Raw genomic sequence first — 21,443 nt, 5'->3', positions numbered from 1 at the left:
ATTTGTTTCCTTCTGATGAACACCGTATCACGGTACATGTTTTTACTTTACTTTTTTCTTCCTATAAGTAAGTCCTTAGCAATGTTCTCTATTTGTGAAACTTCGGTCCTAATGATAGAGCTGGAGAAACCATCTTCTTCTGTGATGAAGAAGAAGGACTCAGAGTGCTTCACTTTGCTTCTCTTCATGTTGTCTGGTTCTCTCTCTCTCTCTCCTTCTCTCTTTTATTTTTAATTTTAAAGTAATATGTCCTCTATTTTTAAATCCATTAAAAATTGACTCTTAGTTCCAGTTAGTGCCACCCTTGTACACATGGATGTGTGGTCTTCTGCAGGAGCATGGGCGGCTACTGATGGCCACATCCCCAAAGAAAATGAATATCCCTCTCCCAGCTGCCGCCATCATTCTTGCTTTTTATTCTCCTCCTCTTCTGTTTCCAGTGATCTCTTTCTCTGCCTGTTCTCTCCTATTTCCCTGATTCCTATGACCAGTAAACACTTTTTTCAGTGCAAAGTTTACTGCTGGGTCTCTGCCCTCACTGATCCACTTGCTGTACTCTGGCCAAATAGCTTTTAGAATAAAATATTGGACCATGTCCCTCTCCTCTGCAAGACAAGTGACTAGCTCCTTGTTGCTCTTAAAAGATCAAGATCAAGCTGGCTCCCATGGTCCTTCATAATCAGGTCTGAGCTTAACCCTCCAGGTCAAGCTGTTTCTCCAAGTTATGAGCATTTGCTATATTTTAAAAAAAAAATATACAAAGAAACAGTTTAAATAACTCCAGACAACCCAGCTGAACATGGAGTACATTCAGGATTTAGACCCACACCCATCTAACTCTCAAGAATTAGATTGTATGCTGGGCAGCGGTGGCGCATGCCTTTAATCCCAGCACTCAGGAGGCAGAGGCAGGCGGATCTCTGTGAGTTCGAGGCCAGCCTGGTCTACAGAGCAAGATCCAGGACAGCAGGACAGATACCAAAACTACACAGAGAAACCCTGTCTCAAAAAAAAAAACCAAAAACCCAGATTGTAATCTCTGGTAAAATTAACATTACTGTGTATTTATTCCACCATTTAATTGTCACAGCAGCAACACAAAGTAGGTTTGACTAAAGTACCCTCACATGGACCTAAATAGGAAGAAAGTAATTTCAGGAAACTCCTAAAGCCTGGCTCTCCCTGTGTCACCCACCAGGCAACCTTTAGCAGCCATCTGCAGGATGTCGGCAAGTGAGTAAGAAATGTCTGACTTGTTTCTACAGCCCTCGTAGACAATCCTCTGGAGGGAAGAGGCTTTGATTTACAAGTTCTCCTAGATTCTCCATGACCCAGCACCAAACATCCCAACATATATTAATTATGTGCAGCATATATTAATTTTGTTGATTTTGTTTAAGCAACCATACCAAAATCAAATGTATTTGTGCTGTGCTATGCGTGTGTGTGTGTGTGTGTGTGTGTGTGTGTGTGTGTGCGTGTGCTCATGCACGCTTGCTTGCATGTGTGAATGTATCCATACATGCACATAGAGAAAGGAAGATGAATTAACTCACCAGGGTGACTTTCATTATATTTATTAATTATTAATTTATTATAATTTATTAATTCTGCATTGTGATGTGGTCAAGCTGCTCACACCATGTATTTTGCAAAGACCAGGGTTTCTACATTAAACAATCATGGATATCATAACACACATTATATCTCCGTGTGGTTCTGTGTCACTATGCTCTAGAGATGACATAATATTCCCTCAGCTACATTCAATGAGGAATAATACAGATTTGTATTTTGTTTATACTGGGAGGAGGTTCTTTTTTCTTTCCTTTTACCACACACCAAGAAACCCCTGAAGATAGCGCCTTAAGGATGGATGGGACAAGGAGGAAGGGAGCAAAAGCCATGAGTTGGCTGACATGGAATCGGTTTTCTTTGGAGCTGGCCTGGCTTGACCACCTCAATCTGATGCTTGTGTTCTCTGACTGCAGACTCAAACTGTCCCATCCTGTGTGTGCCAGCTAGAAACAAATACCTTCATTCTGTCTTTCACAGTCCCAAGTCCCAAGAAAAGTTTTGAAAAGAAGGACTAAGAATGATTCTGTCTGCATGAAGAGAGATTCCATATGATAAGACAGCCTGTAATGCAGCCCATGAGGGGCTGCACTAGCATGGCACATGTTAGCACACGCATCGGTCTCCTGTGTTGAGCAGTTCAGTCTGACTTTGGTGAATTTCCCTCCCGCAGTATTATTATAATAATTAATAATTACTAATCAATTACTATTTCTGTCTGTGGCATGAAGGTATTGCCTATGGGTAACTGATGGACCTGTTGAGGTTTGCTTATGCTAATATATATTCTAAATGCAATTGAACCTCACTTTATTTTTCCCTTACATGCTGCAACCCAAGATGCCTCTTGATGTTTTCTTATTACTGAGGCCTCCCTGTACTTATCTAAATCACCTGTCTGGATACCTGGAGTTTAGGTTCTCAATGTGATTGTGTTGAGCAAACAGACCCTTCCTTCTATGATGCTGTAAATGCTCTGAAATGTCTTGTGACAGCCGTTAGCCACAGGTGAGCACCTGGAGTGTGGCTGCTGTGGATAAGGAACTGAGTTTCTAGCTGTTTAATTTCAATTAATCTAAATACTGAATGAGTGCAAGGTTTCTGTACTGACAATACATTCTAGAGGATTAAGGGGGTGGGGACAAAGTAGGCAGATAAAATAGTTTCACATAATTTTACCTGAAGAAAAAGAAAATGGGTGATGAGCTACAACTAGGAAGGTTCTTTATATAGGGTGGCTATGTTAGTGAGGCATCAATAAACACCAAATAAGTAAATCATGAATATATATATACTTTACAACTTGGTATGTTGGCTTGGGAACCCTTTTGGTGATCTAAGGAATTCCTTTGGGAACCCGTCTTAGCTAGGGTTTCTATTGCTGTGAAGAGACACCATGAGCATGGCAACTCTTATAAAAGAAAACATTTAACTGAGGTGGCTTACAGTTTCAGAGGTTTCATCCATTATCATGGCAGGACATGGTGGCATGTTGGCAGACATGGTGCTGGAGAAGGAGCTAAGAGTTCTACATCTTGATCCATAGGCAATAGGAGGTGAACTGTCTTTAACACTGGGTGTTGCTTGAGACCTCAAAGTCCATCCCCATAGTGACACACTTCCTCCTATAAGGCCATATCCACTCCAACAAAGCTTCACCTCCCAATAGTGCCACTCCTTTTGGGGACCATTTTCTTTCAAACCACTACAGAATCCAAGTTCCAAATTTTATAATACTTTCCCAGGTTTCTGTAATTTTTAATAGCTGCATTTTTCCCTCCTAGGTATGAGTCATCATCTCCAGTTCCTGTTGGTGATACCTCAACATTGGCAGGTATGTTTTTGCCTTTATTCATTTATATTTCTTAGTTATTGAAGATTTAAGACAATTTTTCAAAGAGGTATATGTTTTTAGCTCACATGTAAAAAATATTGTTTCTTTTTCTATTTGCATATTATCCAAGAAAAAGAATTCTTTTTCACTTGGTTCTTGATATTATACTGTGAGTACTTTAAAAGTCAGAATGTAGCTTAAAACAGGATTGTGACACGTTTTACTTTAAGACAGACACTTGAGTTGAAGGTAGAACCTTTGTGCTGTCACTTTGTGATACTTGACCCAGACTTTCCCAGTATAAGGATTTTCTGACACATCCTGGTATGTAGAACATCCCTTTGAGCTCTATATTTTTTTTTTAAGTTTAAAAGATTTTCATTATTTTTTTAATTTACACTTTTTAAAATTTAAATTTGTTTTCTCTCTCTCTCTCTCTCTCTTTCTCGATGTTTCCCTATGAAAATATTTTTTAAAAATTTTTAAGATAATCTTTCACATATGCATAGAAAACCCAAATCTGTAACCTGCTGTAAGTTGTTCTACCACTTAAAACATTAGACAAGAGGTTAGGGAGGAAGGAGAGTGGATATGATTAGAACATATTGTATCCAAGCTCTCAATGAATAAATTTTAAAATTAAAATTAAAAAGACCACGAGACAAGATTCCACGTCAATACCTAAACACTGATGGCCTTTACATTTGGAATAAACATGCTAGCCTATAGCAGTCCTTTTGATAGTTTCTAGACACACTCCAACCTTTGTTCTGGAACAGGAGTGATGCCTTGTTCTTGCATGTGTGCCTTTTTTTTAAGCTATCTGCTCACTAGAAACACACACACACACACACACACACACACACACACACGCACACGCACACGCACACACACACGCACACACACGCGCACACACGCGCACACACACACACACACACACACACACACACACACACACACACTGCTGAGAGCCACTGTTCTCAACATCAGCCACTCATCAGAAGAACCTAAAGTTCTCAAGTTTTTACATCCCGGCCACATTTCAAAGCTATCACACCAAGGTGACTATCACCTTAAAGCCTCCTGAATAAACAAGGTCTTCTTTTGGCTGAGAACAAAGAACCAACACCAACCAGTGCAGCAAATTCTCAGGTAACAATGAAAATCCTGCCCTTCACCAGCACAGTGTGGAACCCCTCATCATCAAAACAGATTCTCGGGGGTCATCACAGAGGACCCCTGCTTCATCTCCTCCTGTCACCCCTGCCTTGCAGTGCCTAGGAAATTCTTAGACTACATAAGAAGGGAGCAAGCATCTCAGAGAACGCCGAAATAGCTGGGCTGCCGAGTTCAGGACTAGCCTAGTCCCTCTGTATTCAACATCATTTCGAGTCCTTACTCAAATCTTTGCCCATTACCCAACCACACAGCTCTCGTCGGATACTGCTCCTCATTAGGACTGGTAGGACCAGCCAGCGTAGTCAGTCACAGTTGCAACAGCAGTCACAAAGAACTTCTGAACTCTGTAGGCAAGTCAGAGACTCTATGACCCCCACATCTGAGCAGATGCCCAATCTCAAATCTTAACAGACTTGGTGGCGTCATGAGCCAAATGAATGACCAAGGCCACAGAGTTCACTCTCTTCCTGCCTGCTTGTGCTCTACTCAAAAGCTCCTGTGTGAATATTCCAAGTATGTCTTGACTTCATTGTGAAAGCTAGATGTCTGGATACTGGCTTGTCTAGTTAACTTTTGAATCTACTGCTGATTTCCTATGTAGTCTCCCTCATGTTGGTATACTATTGATATTCTGAAGATGGGTGGAATTCAAACTTTAGTCATTATTCCTCACCTTTTGAAATCTGCTTTATATTACTACCGTTTAGAAGCCAGAAGTCATCCTGGCCTGTGCCTAATAGCTGGCCAAGAAGCATACGGACAGATTAATCTAGGCTATGCTATTATTTTTTCAAGACCATAATCATGAAGTCAAGGAAATAATCCAAACAACTACCTATGACTTAACAAACTAACCCTCCCTGAGATAAATCTTTTCAGCTTATTGTTAGTAAGAGCAGGTCATTTCCTATAAGGCTGACTTCCTTACCTACTGTAAGGTCAGACAGTGAGTCAACACAGGGCTGTGGTGGTGTTCTGGAAAGAGAGATGGTCTCAGGAGGAATAGCATTTGGGACTTACCCACAGGCCTCGTCCTTGCAGGATCTGAAAGGACATAGAAAAGGATCACCAGGGTAAGTACTGGCATTTGTATGGCACACCTAAGTTGTCAAATTTGGAGGAAAAACATACCTGCTTGCAGCTTCCTTTGTGTAAGTCAGTTTCTGAAGAAAATAAAGACGCAATGACTGAGTTAATAACAGTGATTACACAGCACATAAAACTTACTGAACAGAGGTCACCAATGCCCTGACATGGCAAAAGTTAGGCCACTGTTCTCTAAGGACAAACAAGTCCTGAAAGCAGGTACTAACAATGCCAAGTTTGTTCTGTCACTGTGAGCATCCTAGCATTCTTCATCTGCTTATGTGCCCTGCTCTTCCTCTTATTTCAAAAACAAACAAGAGAATATACAGAAGACTAAGGTGAACTCAGAAGGTCTAGTTTCAAGTCCCCATTTCTCCTCCTTAGTGACAATCTCAAACCCCACGTCCTTTCTGGTGCCAGGCATCAGTTTTCTCTCTGTTAAATGGAAAGGAAATTATCTAAATCACTCTGAGATACCATGAAATAATTGGCTGCCTTTCTTCCTCTGTGGAACCTCCCTAAATAATCTGTTACCTTCACACCTTCAGTTACTACCTCAGATCTGGTGAATATTCCTATAATTAAAAACCCAGACCGCCCTCCTTCACTTCATATGAAAATATCAAACAATTGACATTTCTCAGGAGCAGCAAAAATGAACATTTCAAAAGTGAATCTACTCTTCTTGCCTCATCTGCAAAGAGCACAGTGGCTTTCGTGCCTGAGTCCCTGAACTTGTTGACTCCCACTAGGAACCAGGAGGCTTCCAAGTGCCATTATCCTATCCTGTTCCTGTCCAGTCTGCCAGAGCTTGTTGTGGAATATTTGTTTAACTATACAAAGATGTGTTGCATTTGTTTAACTATGTAAAGATGTATTGCATTTGTTTATGTTGTAGAATATTTGTTTAACTACGTAAAAATGTGTTGATGTTTTATCTTGCCTGCCTAAGGCACCTGATTGGTCTAGTAAAAAGTTAAACATCCAATAGCAAGGGAGGAGGTATAGGTGGGACTTCCAGGCAGGGAGAGTAAGTAGGAAGAGGAATTTAGACTAGAGGTGGGGAGGAGAAAAAGAAATGCCAGGAAGACTCCAGGGTCCAGCCTGCCAGACACAGAGGAAGCAGAAAAGTTCAGAATGAAAGAAAGGTAAAAAGCCCCAAGGCAAAACATAGGTGAAGAGAAACAGGTTAAATTAAGTTATAAGAGCTAATGGAACAAGCCTAAGCTAAGGCTGAGCATTTATGAATAACAATAAGTCTCCATGCCTTTATTTGGGAGCTGGTTGGTGGCCCAAAGAAAATGTCAACTACAAGAGCCCCCACAAATCCTCTTTCTTACTTTTGTCCATCATGTTCCCTTTCTCTGTCCCATGATCTGGTTAGGCACCTCAGAGGCTTCCTACCTGGTCTCTCTATCAACTGATTCTCTGTAACCCTTCCTATGTGTGTACAACCAGATGACCTTTAAGAGTTCAAAACTGGGCCAGGGAGATGGCTCAGCAGGTAAAGGCACTTCCTGCCAAGCCTGATGATTGAGTTCAATTCCGGCAGCCCACATAGTGGAAGGAGAGAACTGACTCCCCCAGGTTGTCCTCTGGCTTCCACAAAAGTACCATAGACTCCATTCCCTCTCTCTTGCTCTCACTCTCATGATAGATAGATAGATAGATAGATAGATAGATAGATAGATAGATGATAGATAGATAGATAGATAGATAGGTGATAGATAGATAGATAGATAGATAGATAGATAGATAGATGATAGATAGATGATAGCTAGATGATAGCTAGATGATAGATATAGATAGATAGATAGATAGATAGATAGATAGATAGATAGATAGATAGATAGATAGGTGATAGATAGATGATAGATAAGTAGGTAGATAGATAGATAGATAGATAGATAGATAGATGATAGATATGGATTTTTAATTCCAAGCTTTTAAGCCAGCTCCTTTGTCTTATCTCCTTACAACCCTGAAGTTTCCCATCACCCACAAAGCCAAACCCAAGCCTCTTAACACCCTCCCCTTCTCCTGTCTGACCTGTCAGTTCTGGCCTATCCCTCTAGTACAATGGCCCAAACCATTCCCTACAAACACAGTTCATGTTGTTCCCTGCATCTGCCTTGTCCATCCTCTTCTTCATCAATTCCTATTTATCACTTTAGACTCAAGCCAGACAACACATCGCCTGTTTAATCTACAACTTGTAAATAATCATCAAAGCTTATCCCCTAGACCTTCAAGTTAAAACTAAAGTCCCACTTGTAAAGAACACATTTTAATGCAACATCACAAAACTTTGTTATTAAGTTAATAACTTCTTGTGTGTATTTTTTGCTCTAATAGTTGATCTAATATTGTGGACACAATTTGAAATACATGGTGCTGATACAAATTTGAGTACATGATTCTTTTCTTTGTGGAAATTTTTTAAAGTCAGTAATGACTGGAAAGGAAGCTCCAAAACTCAGGAGGAAAGCATGCTTTGAGAGTTGTGTTTTGTGTTTGCAGTGCTGCTGAGCAAATAGAGGCCCTTGCACATGCTACCACGCTCTGTGCTGCTGAGAAATATCCAGATCCAAAAGTACAAATTTTGGGGAAAAAAAAAACTGGTTCTGGATTTTAAGATCCATCACAATTTATTTTGTAAAAAAGGGTAAGCAATTTATTTATTATCTTTATTTCCAAAATGGAGAACACCTTGTAAGGTTGCTCTTTATTAGTTATAAAATATGGTAGGCACTGGATGATGTAGTATCTATTTTCATAATTGCTAAAAATGGAGACGTTAAAAAATATGACAGAGAAAAGACTAATGCAGTGTCTTGACTTGAACTGTGACACACCATGATGAAGAGGTGAGTTCACTTTAAACACATACAAAATCTGCACATCTTCAACATGTTTATAACCCTATAAAGTGTCTTTGGTCTACCCATGTTTAGTAAACTATTCCTCTACCCAGCTTTCTCCCACTTAATGAGATCACTATTGTAGGACCAAATGTTAAAAGAAAATAGTACTATGTCTTCTTTATTAGAAGTTTAAAAATAGAAAGAACATGATGATACATTTCATGTCTTTTAGATACACTGTTTTACTTTATAAAAATCAAATAAAAATAATTCAGTGCCATTCATTTAATAATTACTTTTCAGACCTACTTAAATGAGTGGTTTTAGCTATTCGTGCAACAATTATTTTCAGTGTATGATACTTGCAGCCAGCACTTGAACATGATATTCATAAACTTTATAGATTGCAGGGAGTAGAAAAAAGACATGTGGCTATTATCTTTATACCTTTATTTCAGCAAACATATATTACATATTTTTGATACCATGAGAGTGAAATAATAGCAAATATGACTGGCAAGACAACACAACAGGTAAAAGCATGTGTCATGCAAGCTCGATGACCTGATGGCCTTGGAACCTATGATAGCTAAGCCTGGTTGTCAAGTTGGCTACATCTAGAATTAATTAAAACTCAAGCAGCCGGGCAAACCTGTGAGGATTTTTCTTGATTAGAAAATCTTCGGGTGGGAAGAACCACCCTAACTCAGGACCACACCCTCCGGTGACAAGGAAGACAGAAGTGCTTGTTTTTTGCCTGTTTGCCCTCACTCTTGATGGCAAGTTCATCCATCCTTCTATTGCAGCATCCTATCACTAGTTTTAGAAACTCTTTCTTTGGGATTCCAACACAGAGACCAGCTGAGACATCTGGCGTCATGGACTGAACAACTATGGGATTCCTGGACTTTCTGATGGGAAACAACCATTGTTGGACTAGCCAGACCACAGCTGTAGGCCACTCTAATAAATCCTCTTTTAACATAGAGATCCATTCTAGCAGTTCTGTTCCTCTAGAGAACCCTGACTAATACATAACTCATGCTTAAAAAGCCATATACCTGGCCAGTTGGTGGGCAATGGGACCAGGATTTATCCCTAGTGCATGAACTGGCTTTTTGGAGCCCATTCCCTATGGAGGGATACCTTGCTCAGCCTCGATGCAGGGGGGAAGTGTCTGGTCCTGTCTCAATTTGATATGCCAGATTTTGGTGGCTCCCCATGGGAGTCCTACTGTCTCTGAGGAGTGGATATGGAGTGGGAGGGGAGATGTGGGGGTGGGGAGCAGGAAGAAGGGAAGGAGGGAGAACTGTGGTTGGTACATAAGATGGGAAAAAAACTTTTAAATACAAATAAAAATCTGGTTGGGGATTTAGCTCAGTGGTAGAGCACTTGCCTAGCAAGCGCAAGGCCCTGGGTTTGATCCTCAGCTCTGAAAAAACAAATAAATAAACAAACAAAAATAAAAATCCACATACAGTGGTATGCATCCATAAACCCACCATTCCTAAGGCAGAATGGGAGACAAAAACAGGAGAATCAGCTGGAAGTTCACATAGTTTTGCAGAAGCAAAAATTAAAAGAGAGACTTTGCCTCAAAAGCAAGAGGAAAGGAGAAAATTGACTTCCAAGAAGTTGAGCTCTGACCTCCATATGTATGCCATGGCACGCGTATGCACACATGTGTGCACGTACATACACACACACACACACACACACACACACACACAAATCTTAAATTAAAACCACATTTATACTTCACTAAATGTGCTAAATGGACTATATCCTCTAACTTAATTAGAATGACTAGGATCCGTTCAAAATGAATATATAAATGAATCCGGCAATAATATTTAACTCACACAGAGCCTTATCTTTAAACTTTTGCATAATATTATTTTGATACATTTACACCTATAAACAAGGTTGAGGCTGGATTAACAATGTTCATTATGAAAGGCCTGAGCTAGGGATAGAAAACTAAGCTATACCCTAGGGCAGTTCACTCAGTAACCTTAAATCAAGTCATTTTCTCTTCCTTTAGCCTTTGGCCATGCACAATTATGCCTACAACAATGTAACAATTCCCTCTCTCTTTGCAACACTTACCTTCATGATTAAGTTTCTATGTTCCATAGACTGACTAAAATGTGTGCCCATTTCAAATACACTTGTGATTCCATCCTCACATAAGTCCATCCAGTAACGATATTCCTCACGGCCAGGAAGTCGATCCCAAAACGTCCTGAAGCCTTCCCAGATGGCTTCCTGGCATACTGGAAAGTAGAGTGATGTGTTTAGAAAAAGATAGCATGCTCTGTAGTTCTCATGGTGATCATGGAACAAGTCACTCTCATTCCTCTGAGACACTTTCGGCCATACCATCCTTTCTGGAGGGTCATGAGAACGGCATCCAATTAAAAACATCCTGTTCAAACTTTTCAGTTCTGAAAAAAGAACATTGTACTTCTCAACTATTCCTTTATCTCTTAATGAATTTGCTCCTTGTTGATTTTTTCTTTAATCCCATGTTTAGATCTCATGAAAATGGAACTTAGATTTAATATATTGTATTGAATCTGTTTTATTAATAGACACCCTAAGTTTCTTTTTTGTTGTTGTTTTACTGAAGTCATGACTTTAAAAGACAATTTCTCAGCTTCTCAAAGGATAATGATGTTTTTGGACACAGCAGTAAAATAACTCCGAATGACTTAATGCTGTATCCATAGATCAGCCCTCATCAGGGGAGCTTCTTCTTGCAAGAGATAATAATACAGAGTCCCACAACTGGTCCACATGCAGAGAATAAGAGACATCATAACGCTCAGCCTTATGGGATGTCTACATCCCATTCCTCCACTCAAGGTGTGAGGCTCTATGCAGAAGAGGGAACAAAAAGATTGGGAAAGCCGGAAGAGGCAGATGACTTCAAGGAATCTGTTTTCCAGACATGATGGATGAACATATGACCTCACAGGCTGTAGCAATTTGCACAGGACTTGTACAGGCACAAGCCAGACAAACACCAGCATAGAGAGGGGAGACTGGAACTAAGGCGAGCTTCTAGCTGCAGGGCAATGAGGGAAGTCAGTTGTCTTCAATAGCATGACATCTACTATATCAACCACATTCCAGAACAGGCCTTACGGCCAGGAGTAGCAAACTTGAGGGATTTGGGGTTTGTTTTTTAAGAGAGAAAAAAATATGAAATTAGATAAGTTGGAAGAAGGAGGAGGATCTGGAAGGAGTTGAGGAGGAATAATAGGGTCAAAGTACATTGTATGAAGTTCTCAAAGACTAAATAAAAGTTTCTTGAGAGAGAGAAAGAGAGAGAGAGAGAGAGAGAGGAGAGAGAGGAGAGAGAGAACTCTTTGGAAAACTTATCAGACATTTAGAAAGGAGCATTTGGAACTCCTCAAGGCTGCTGCTATGTTGAGGACTCTCTAAACCTGGGAGAGAATGTTCACTTTGAGTTGTCTCCCTCCAGTGACTACAGCTCACACCTGAAAACAAGAGATAATAGTCATTCATTTTAATACAGAGAAAGGAAACCAATCTAGTTTGGGTGCACTCCTTGGCGTCTACACAAGCAAAGGAAAAATGTATGATTGTGCAAGAACTTGCACAAAACTGTTTGAAATGGCTTTATTTATATTTGCCAAAGCCTGGAGGTAATAAAGATGGCCGTCAATAGATGAATGGAAAATGAACTCTGACAAATCCACACAATGGAATAGTATTCAATTATTATTTAAGAGCTTTCAAAGCATTAAAACTATGCATACTATAAATACAATATGCCAATTTATATGCATATTGCCAAATCAACAAAAACCAAGCTGTATGATTCCAATAAAATTCTGGGAAAGACAAAAGTATGAGGATTGTAAAAAGATGAGTGTTTCTCAGAGGCTGGGAAGAAGGGGAATGAATAGGTGGAGTTGTTCTGAATAACACTGTAAGAGTTGGTAAACATCATCATACATTCACCAAAGCCCAATGAATACACACTGTAGTGAACTCCAATGTAAACTCTGAACTCGCTAAAAATGCTCCAATGTTGGCATATCAACTGTAGCAAATGTACTGTATTAATATAAGATGTTAATGCCAGGGAGTTTAAGGAAGTTTGTGCTAGCTTTATGGACATTCTGCTCAATTTTCTCTGATCCTATAACTCCTCTAAAAATAACTTCTATTGATTTATTTATTTATTGATTTAACTGAGCTAAATCCCCAACCCTTAGAAATGTATTTTAAACTATAAAGAAAAGTTATATTCAGGAGGCTGGAGACATCTCAGCTGTTAAGAGCACTGGCTGCTCTTGCAGAAGATTATTTGGTTCCCAGCACGCACATGGTACCCACAACCACACTTAACTACTCTTCCAGGGGATCCAGTGCCTTGTTGTAGAATATGATTTCAAGGTGTTTACTTTTGTTTATGCTCTGTAACACGTTTAATGACGCAAAGATGTGTTTGATTAAATAAAATTCACCTGCGATCAAAAGGCTGAGTCAGCAACTAGCTGACAGGAAGTGAAAGGGAGGAGCCAGGTGGAGAAGGATTTTTAAGGAGAGGCAAGGAGAAGTAGGAGGCCTTTTTGGAGGACATGAGTAAGGAGAAGAGGTGAGCTACTTGCTAGTCAGCATCTCTAAAGAGCAGAATTCCACCTTTTAAAAAAAGCAAAAGAGAAAAGAAAATCAACAACATTGCCTTTTTCTGGTCTTTAAGTGCACTGGACACACGTTGTCTATGTGTATACAAGCCAAAAAAAAAAAAAAAACCACTCATTCATATATAAGCATTTTCTAAAAAGATTACTTGCTGCTCTTAGAGCCCCTGAGTACTATTCCCAGTACCCATATCTGGCAGCTCACAACTGCCTGGAACTCCAGCTCTGGGATCAAACACCCTCTTCTGGCCACAGCATGCACCCACACACATGACATACACACAACATAATTTTTTTAATTATATATTTGTAAAACTTTGCTGTGTGAAAATTAAAACTAGGGGTTGGGGATTTAGCTCAGTGGTAGAGTGCTTGCCTAGCAAGTGTAAGGCCCTAGGTTCGATCCTCAGCTCCAAAAAAAAGAAAGAAAGAAAATAAAAACTAATTAAATGTACCAGCCAAAAGCATCCCCAAAGCATCAAATCTGAAAGGGGTCGTTAATATACTTGTTGCTTTTGCAACATTGTGAGCACTGTACCCTTCAGAGAGAAAAAATTGACATTTGATCGATACTTCTGAGTTTCAGTACCTCATGGGTAGAGGAATGGTGGTATGAACATATACATCGCCATAGAAAGCCTTAAAAATAACTTAAAAATTAAAACAATCCAAGTACTCACTGATGTACAACAAAGGGGGGAAATGGCCATACAGTGAAGTCAAAAGGAATTTATTCGCTTAATATTTCGTGCCTCAGAATCTATTGAAATGCAATACCCAGAGTTTTGTGCCTAGCACCAGAAACCTTAGAACTATTCAAATCCACTCTCAATTGAAAGGGTCCAAAGTCACTTTAAAGACAACTGTCGACAGTTTCTGGGAATGGTCCTGGGGCCACACAACAAATGAAGACACATTTGCTCAGGAAAATCCAACAACAGTTGATAAGGAAAGTGACAGGCCAGTCATTATTGTAGCTTGCAGGGTTTACAGCTAGGTTAAATTTCCCACAACCCTCCAGTGACCACTGCCAAAGATTGAAATAGAATTCAGGATTCGACAGAACCAGGGGACTCCAGGTTATGATGCACAAGGGTGCCTTTACTAGCATCCTGGGCAGCTTTTATTCCAGATAACTCAAAGTTCAAAGCAGGCACAGAGAAACAGTGAACAACACACAGACTAGTTGTCCTCACTATCACCAGATGTGCTCAGACACAGGTCTCAAGGCCGAGTGGGGGCTGTTTGCCTGAGGCCCTTGAGCATGCTAGACTGCTGAGGAGCGGGGACATTTGGCCTGTGGCATTCCTTGGACAGGCAGAGGCATTCCTCCAAGAAGAGTGAACAAAGTTCTGTGGGAACAGAGTTCACACAACAGGACAGTGTGGGAAGGTCTGTCACATGGTGGCTACTAAGATCGATGGTTCCTGGTTTCTTCTGATAGTGTGCATAGCACCGTCCAGCACTGTGAAAGCTGGCCAAGAAGGGTTGAAGCTTCTAGGTCAGTACCAGCTTGATTTTGCCGTGTTCTATGACTCAGTCATGTGGTGTCTTGGTAATAGGTGTTACCATCGAGTTCTGGAGGGTAACCAAGAGCAGAGGCAATGCCCGCAATGATGGCTTAGCCTAAAGAGACCACACGTAGTGCAAAGCCCCTATGCTCAGGGATCATCATGGAGGGTAGAGAGCCAGAGGTGGTAAAATGACTACAAGGAGACCTTATCTTGTAGGCAGAGCAGGGAAGCTGCCCACAGGGACTCACATGAAAGCTGTGCAGGCCCAAACCAGATCAAAGCCCAGCATGATGTCTGTGCACCTCATGTGTGCCTAGTGCCCAGAGAGACCAGAAGAGGGCACCAGATCTCCTGGCAATAGAGTTACAGCTGGTTGTGAGCCACCATGTAGTACCGGAAATCAAAATCTGGTCCTTTGAAAGAACAGTCTGTGCTCTTAACCACTGGGCCATATCCCCAACCCTTCTTCAGTTTTCAAAAGCATATGAGGTAATGATCATAATAACAAACATGTTATTGGCTATGTCAACCATTTATTTTCTGACATCACTGTCCCTTCTAATTTTTTTAATTATTTCTTTTTTGTTTTGTTTTGGTTTGGTTTGGTTTGGTTTGGTTTTCAAGACAGGATTTCTCTGTGTAGTTTTGGTGCCTGTCCTGGATCTTGCTCTGCAGACCAGGCTGGCCTCAAACTCACAGAGATCTGCCCGCCTCTGCCTCCCAAGTGCTGGGATTAAAGACGTACACCACCACTGCCTGGCCTATTTCTTTTATTTTTTTGAGAATGCAATATAATTACATCATTTCCTCCTTCCTTGAAGTTTATGACCTTTTTTTATTAATTGTTGTTATACACAGACAGACAGATATATGTATTGTATATTCCTAAATACGTAAGTACAATTGTTTAGTATGTATAATGTTATTTGTATGTATATTTTCAGGGTTCCTTTTCAATAACCCAACTCACAACACCTGCATTTTTGAATTAATTATTTGAAGGATGCTTTATTTTTCCTTTTGTTGGCTTCTTTTTGAGCAGTATCTATTGACTTTATAAAAATAAGAGCAAAACAATCATGAAATAGAAACAGATTCCTTAATGGTTGGCCCTTCCTCTTTACTGTGGAATGGACAGCCAAGACAGTTGGATATTCTGATCCATTTAAAGTTAAAATCCAGGCAAGGTAAGTCATCTTGAAACATTACCTATTGAGAGCTGCTGGTAGCAAATGGCCATGGGAGTATACAGCAGGTGTCAACTAGTGTACAGAAGGTCAACCTATCAGAACCAAGGGTTCTGGTGGAGGAAACCATTACACAAGGTGTTTGGAATTAATGCCTTTTGAATAAATTGGATGTCTCTTGCTGTAAACTTCTTATGCAATTACACTATGATATCTCCCCATTACCATGCATCTTCATGTAATATGTGTATGTAATCTCATGATTACATCTCTATCTTATGGGCACATATATCTGTGGATGATCAGGAAGATGACTTTTCATTTAGCTGTATAATTTTGATATACCGAAAATATACTAGGATATGCTTCATAACCAGGTCCATTGTCCCACAAGACTGTAGACAAAGTCTGCTTTGTTCCTTCTGCTCAGACTAACACAGAAAATAATAATCTCTCCTCAGTCTAAGACAAACTGCATACATTTAGCTTATTTTTACCTCAGAGCAAGTTCAAACTAGACTAAAGGCCTTTGTAAATAGATCATAAGTTTAAAACTTCACAGTTATACACAAGTCAGAGTCACAGGTGTCTCACCAAGGTTACTAACACAGAACACCCCTAAGGAAAGCCTGCCAATTCCTCGCTTGCCAAGTCTGCTGATAAAAAGCTGTGTCTCAGAGTTTGTTGCACCGGGCACTTCACCCCCTCCCTCAGGTCCTGAGACCTTGGAACCAAGGTAACAGCTCTGCTCCTTATCATCTATTCTAGGAATGTGCTATGACCTTGAGGGTTTTGAAACTTTTCCTCCAGAATGCAAGGAGTCTCCTGTTAGAAATATATGGATAGTCAGGAAAGAGAGGAGCTAAAAAGGAGAGCTGAGAAGAAGCTGTAGACATAGAGAAGCAGCAGAATAAAGAAAGAACAGCAGAGAGGTCAGAGGCAGAGTTGAAGCTTCCTTAGAACAATAAAGTGATGGACTGAAAGAGCGCAGTGTGCGCAGATTTATTGATATACCCTCAGATAAGTAGATTCATTTGATATTCCTAAAATTAGAATTCCCGCCGCTTGTAAGTGCCTTCCCTGGACCCTGGGAGAAAGTTTTTCAGGTGCCCGGAGAGCTTTCCATAATTACCCACTGTCATCCTCCTGTCCTTCATGGCCTCAGTCACTTTGCAATTTCACCTAGGGTCCTACATAAAACTTCTAGGTCTACGACCCACTTTTAAAAAGTGAAAGAAGAGCCAGGTCAGGGATGGTGGCACACGCCCTTACTCTCAGCACTTGAGAGGCAAAGGCAGGTGGATCTATAAGTTCAAGGCCAGCCTGGTCTACAAAGTGAGTTCCAGGACAGCCAGGGCTACACAGAGAAACTGTCTTGAGGGAAAAAAGGTAGAAGAAAAGACTATTCCTGGGTAACATTCGATAGCCCTCAAATACAATCAAGACTAATATATTCATAAGGAAACTGCTAATAACTGTACCATGTCATATCAACATAAAACATTACATATATGAGATGTTTTACCTGATATTAAATTTTTATTTTTAAAAGCTTTAGTGTAGAAGAGAATGGCAAGGAACAGAAAATCAAGATAATGAGGTAGCAGCTGAGAAAGACAATCACACTACCTAGTGCCAGGGAAATGGTGAATGCCCAATAAACATGTCTTGAACAAATGAATGAATGTTTAATAGGACCGTCCTGACTTTGCAATCATTTTACCATCAATGTCTGCATTTAGCTTGCTAACATCGCATTCATTAAATGGCACTTTTTATTGGCTTTTGAACACATAGAAAGCAAACTTTGAAAATCCTTCCAATGTCTAAGGTATATGGACAATGTTCAATTAAACAATGTTAGTAAAGGTAAGAGACGTAGTGTGAATTCACACAGCAGAAGATATGAATCCAAGGATCGATCATATTGCCTAATCAAAAATAAGATAAAAGGTGAGACCACTGAGAGAGGGGTCATAATTTAAACATAAAAATTTTTGTGTCCTGATCAAACAATCTGCATTTTCACTTATAAAATAAGTAGGACAGCATGGGAGTCTTTGTTTCTAAATGTGTTATGGGTATGGACAGGTAAATTACCATAATGAAAAATTCAAAATTATATTTAATATATCCTGTAACACAGTAGTGCTTTTAAATACTCCAAAAAATTCTATTTTCTCTTACAACAATGTACACTTTTCTCTCAATTTATATTAACATAACTAAGTCCCTTCCTCACTAATGTTCAGTTCATTTCTATCTAAATGATCTCATTTTTACTATAGAAGCGCACAATAAATGTGAGGGCTTGAGTTTCATGAAGGAGACTAAGGATTTGGACGTCCACTTACCTCGGGCTTTATAATACTTCACATGGTTGGCCACAGCCTCTGTAACGCTTTCATTGGGGCAAACTTTGACTCCATTTGGGAACAGAATAGATCTCCGCCTTCTAAGCAGCCACCTCCTCTCAGCCTCTGCGGGGTCCAAAAGCTGTCTCTTTCTGGTAGGCAGGGAAGGGTCTGTGGCCTTCTCATGCAGGACAGAGACTGCATGCATGGGTTCCTGTATCTCTTCTGCAGAAAAGATGGTCTGTTACTGCAGAGAACAGACTGGGAGCATAACCCAGGCTTCAGGGGAAGGAGGCACAGTACAAAAGGCAGCAAATAGACACAAGCTGATGTTTGTGCCATACTTAAAACTTTAAGACAATGCTCAAAACACATGTATGCATATCCAAGGAAAGTAGTCAAGCTTTTTCCCACTTTGTTAGTAATTCTTTAATTCAAGATTGTAAAAAAATTAAATACACACCAAATTTCAATATGAGGGTGTAAGGTTTGACCCAAGAATTATTAATGAGGAAGGGAGATATTCTAAAGCAAGCTCAATAAAGCAATAGCAAAGATGAATAATCCTATTGTCTAACAGCAACCACGTCAAATATTACTGTTTTAAGACTATATTAAAGGCCCCCAGAAATCTGAAAACAAGTATCAGTTTTTAATTACCTGAGAATGATACAAGGTTTCCTCCTGTCAGGAAAAATATCAAAATACCCAGAGAAATCTTCCCTAAAAGAAGAAACATAATCATTTGGGCCAAAACCAAAGAAATGAGATGACAAAAAATCTTTAAGTGAGCATCCGGAGTTTTGAAATTTCCATTAACAAACTTTTACAAAAAAAGGCCTTGCAGTTAAAAGTTTATGTCTGGGGACGCACAACCACTCCCAAACCATTGTCAATTGGTGTAAATAAAAAAAGAAAGAAAGAAATTGGCCTTTCAGAGTAGTTCTGGCTTCTTTTCTGACTTAACAGGGACACTATGGAAGCAGGGAGGTAAGCTAATTAGGACAGATGGGCAGAGAGAATTCTAATCTAGCTACCTAAGCGCCTTACTAAGCCCCGCCTCCCTTAACAAGCTGTGCATTACTAACAGTGTGCTTCACAGGTGTCTTTCCTCCGAATGCTCTGACTCCGGCAGTCAAATGTGGTAGATTGACAGTTCTCTGTTTTCCCAGGACTCAGACCTATAAGCTGGGAGTGCTCGGTTCCCTGTGGAGAAGAAAATCCTTGTTAACCACTTACTTTATCTTCTTCCTTGTGCACAGTGAAGGAATAATAAATGGAGCCCACGGTGGAGCTGTCAAGAGAATTAAAGTAACAAATCAACTCATTTCATCCACACAACGTGGCTGAAAATACTGCCAGACAACTATCGAGCATACAATATAAATTCTGTTAAGAATAACTATTGCCACATTTTCTATCACATGTGAAGTTCATGCCATCTGAGACGGTAGTGACAGCGACATTCCAGTGAAAGAATTCACCAAGACAGAAAAAGGAAAAAATACATTTTTTTTTTTAAAGAAACAGTATGGAAAAGCCACAATGAACAAGAGAGTAGAGAGAAAGTATCTACCAAGAATTCTAAGGGCCTGTTTTGATGGGGTTCTGTGGAAAGTCAGGGATTTCAATGTCCTACTGCCCTAGGAGTCAAGTTTGTTACCGCTGACTCCTTCTGATGGAACAGTTTTTCTTAGTGACTTCCCATCCTGCCCTGAGGTAATAACAGCATATTCTTTCGATCAAACAGTTCAACATAGCCTAAAATGCATTCCCAGGGTAAACACCTGTATGAAGCACTTTTTGTCTACAAATGGTGTCCTACACCAAACAGAATCAGAAAAAAAAAATCTGTACTCGTAAGGTTTTTCATCTACCTAAGCAAGTAGAAAGCAACGAAGTCAACCAAACATCCCTATGGGAATTTGGAATTACTATTTTAAAAAACTAATAATTTTGTTTTACATACTCTTGTGGAATTTTTTTTTTAATTACTTAAGATCTAAAACACATGTCCCTGAGATTCCTTAACTAACTGTGTCTTTGTTCATGTTTTCATGGCATGGGAAGAGCTTAGCAATTATCGGACAGCCTCAAATAAACACTTCCAGCCCTTCTAAAAAACTGTGTGTGCATAGTAACACCTGCAAAATACTAGCAATATTATAAGAAACTAGAAAACTTGAGTCAGAGGGGAAAGAATGAAAAATTTCTAAGTCTTAAATATTTGTTGACAATTGCAAACACAGGGAAACTCTTAACTAACAAATACTGGCGGAAATTGTTGTTTTTGTTGGCCTACTCCAAAGAATGAAAAGCTCCCAAGAACCAAGGTGGCCTGGAAACACTGCTGTACTTAGACTGAGAAAACCTTTTCAAATGCAAAACGTTTCCAGTATCTGATGACCTGTAGCCCACAGGTAAAAGCATACATATGTGGAATAAAAATGATCAAACTTTCATACAAATTTCTATGAAGGAACAGAAGGATGAATTATTCTGAATGATTATTCTTTGAGCACAAGTGTTACAGAAGGCATTTTAGAAAGAGGAGTAGCAATGTACAGTGTTACTTGGAAGTAAATATTCACCGAAATCCTAGCATGCATGGGGAAGGACCCCTGAAATTCCACCCTTGGAAAGAGTTACTAGCAGTTAATGGCTGGGTACTGTGGGAGAGTCACTGTCCTTTGGGGACATAACTACTAGTAGATTGTCAATGCCCCAGTGGATGGCCCCCATATCCATGCTGACATGGGAAGCACTAATTAGACCAGAGAGCTATAAATAAGCAACATAAAAAAGAGGTCATGAGGAGCTGGAGAGATAGCTCAGTGGTTAAGAGCACTGCCTGGTCTTCCAGAGGTCCTGAGTTCAACTCCCAGCAACCACATGATGGCTCACAACCATCTCTAGTGGGATCTGATGCCCTCTTCTGGCATAAAGTTGTACATGCAGATAAAGCACTCATATACATAAATAAATAATAAAATATTAAAAAAAAAAAAAAAAGAGGCCATGAAGTCGAGTGAGGTGGTAGGGGGTACTGAGTGTTAGAGGGAGATAATGGTGTATAGATATCATTAAAATGTATATGTTTTTAAAGAATAAATTAAAAGTGTTATTTTTTAAAAGTATTTGCTTTCAAAAGAGGAAAATTCAGTGTGTGTG

The 21,443-nt window shown here is 39.8% G+C and overlaps 1 protein-coding gene across 1 annotated transcript in view; it reads right to left on the bottom strand.

Moving 5' to 3' along the window:
• Impg2 (interphotoreceptor matrix proteoglycan 2) overlaps positions 1-19,017 on the bottom strand; it is a 59,843-nt gene extending 40,826 nt beyond the window's left edge. The window contains exons 1-5 of the mRNA XM_036203434.1: positions 18,930-19,017; positions 18,273-18,515; positions 10,648-10,814; positions 5,720-5,751; positions 5,609-5,632 (exon numbers count right to left, since the gene is read on the bottom strand). Coding sequence (XP_036059327.1) covers positions 5,609-5,632; positions 5,720-5,751; positions 10,648-10,814; positions 18,273-18,515; positions 18,930-19,017 — 554 coding nt within the window. The remainder of the gene's footprint in view (positions 1-5,608; positions 5,633-5,719; positions 5,752-10,647; positions 10,815-18,272; positions 18,516-18,929) is intronic.
• Between the last annotated feature and the right edge of the window lie 2,426 nt (positions 19,018-21,443).

Source organism: Onychomys torridus, chromosome 12, assembly GCF_903995425.1.
Source record: "Onychomys torridus chromosome 12, mOncTor1.1, whole genome shotgun sequence".
NCBI classification, from domain to species: Eukaryota; Metazoa; Chordata; class Mammalia; order Rodentia; family Cricetidae; genus Onychomys; species Onychomys torridus.
This window is presented reverse-complemented; position numbering and strand designations above follow the sequence as displayed.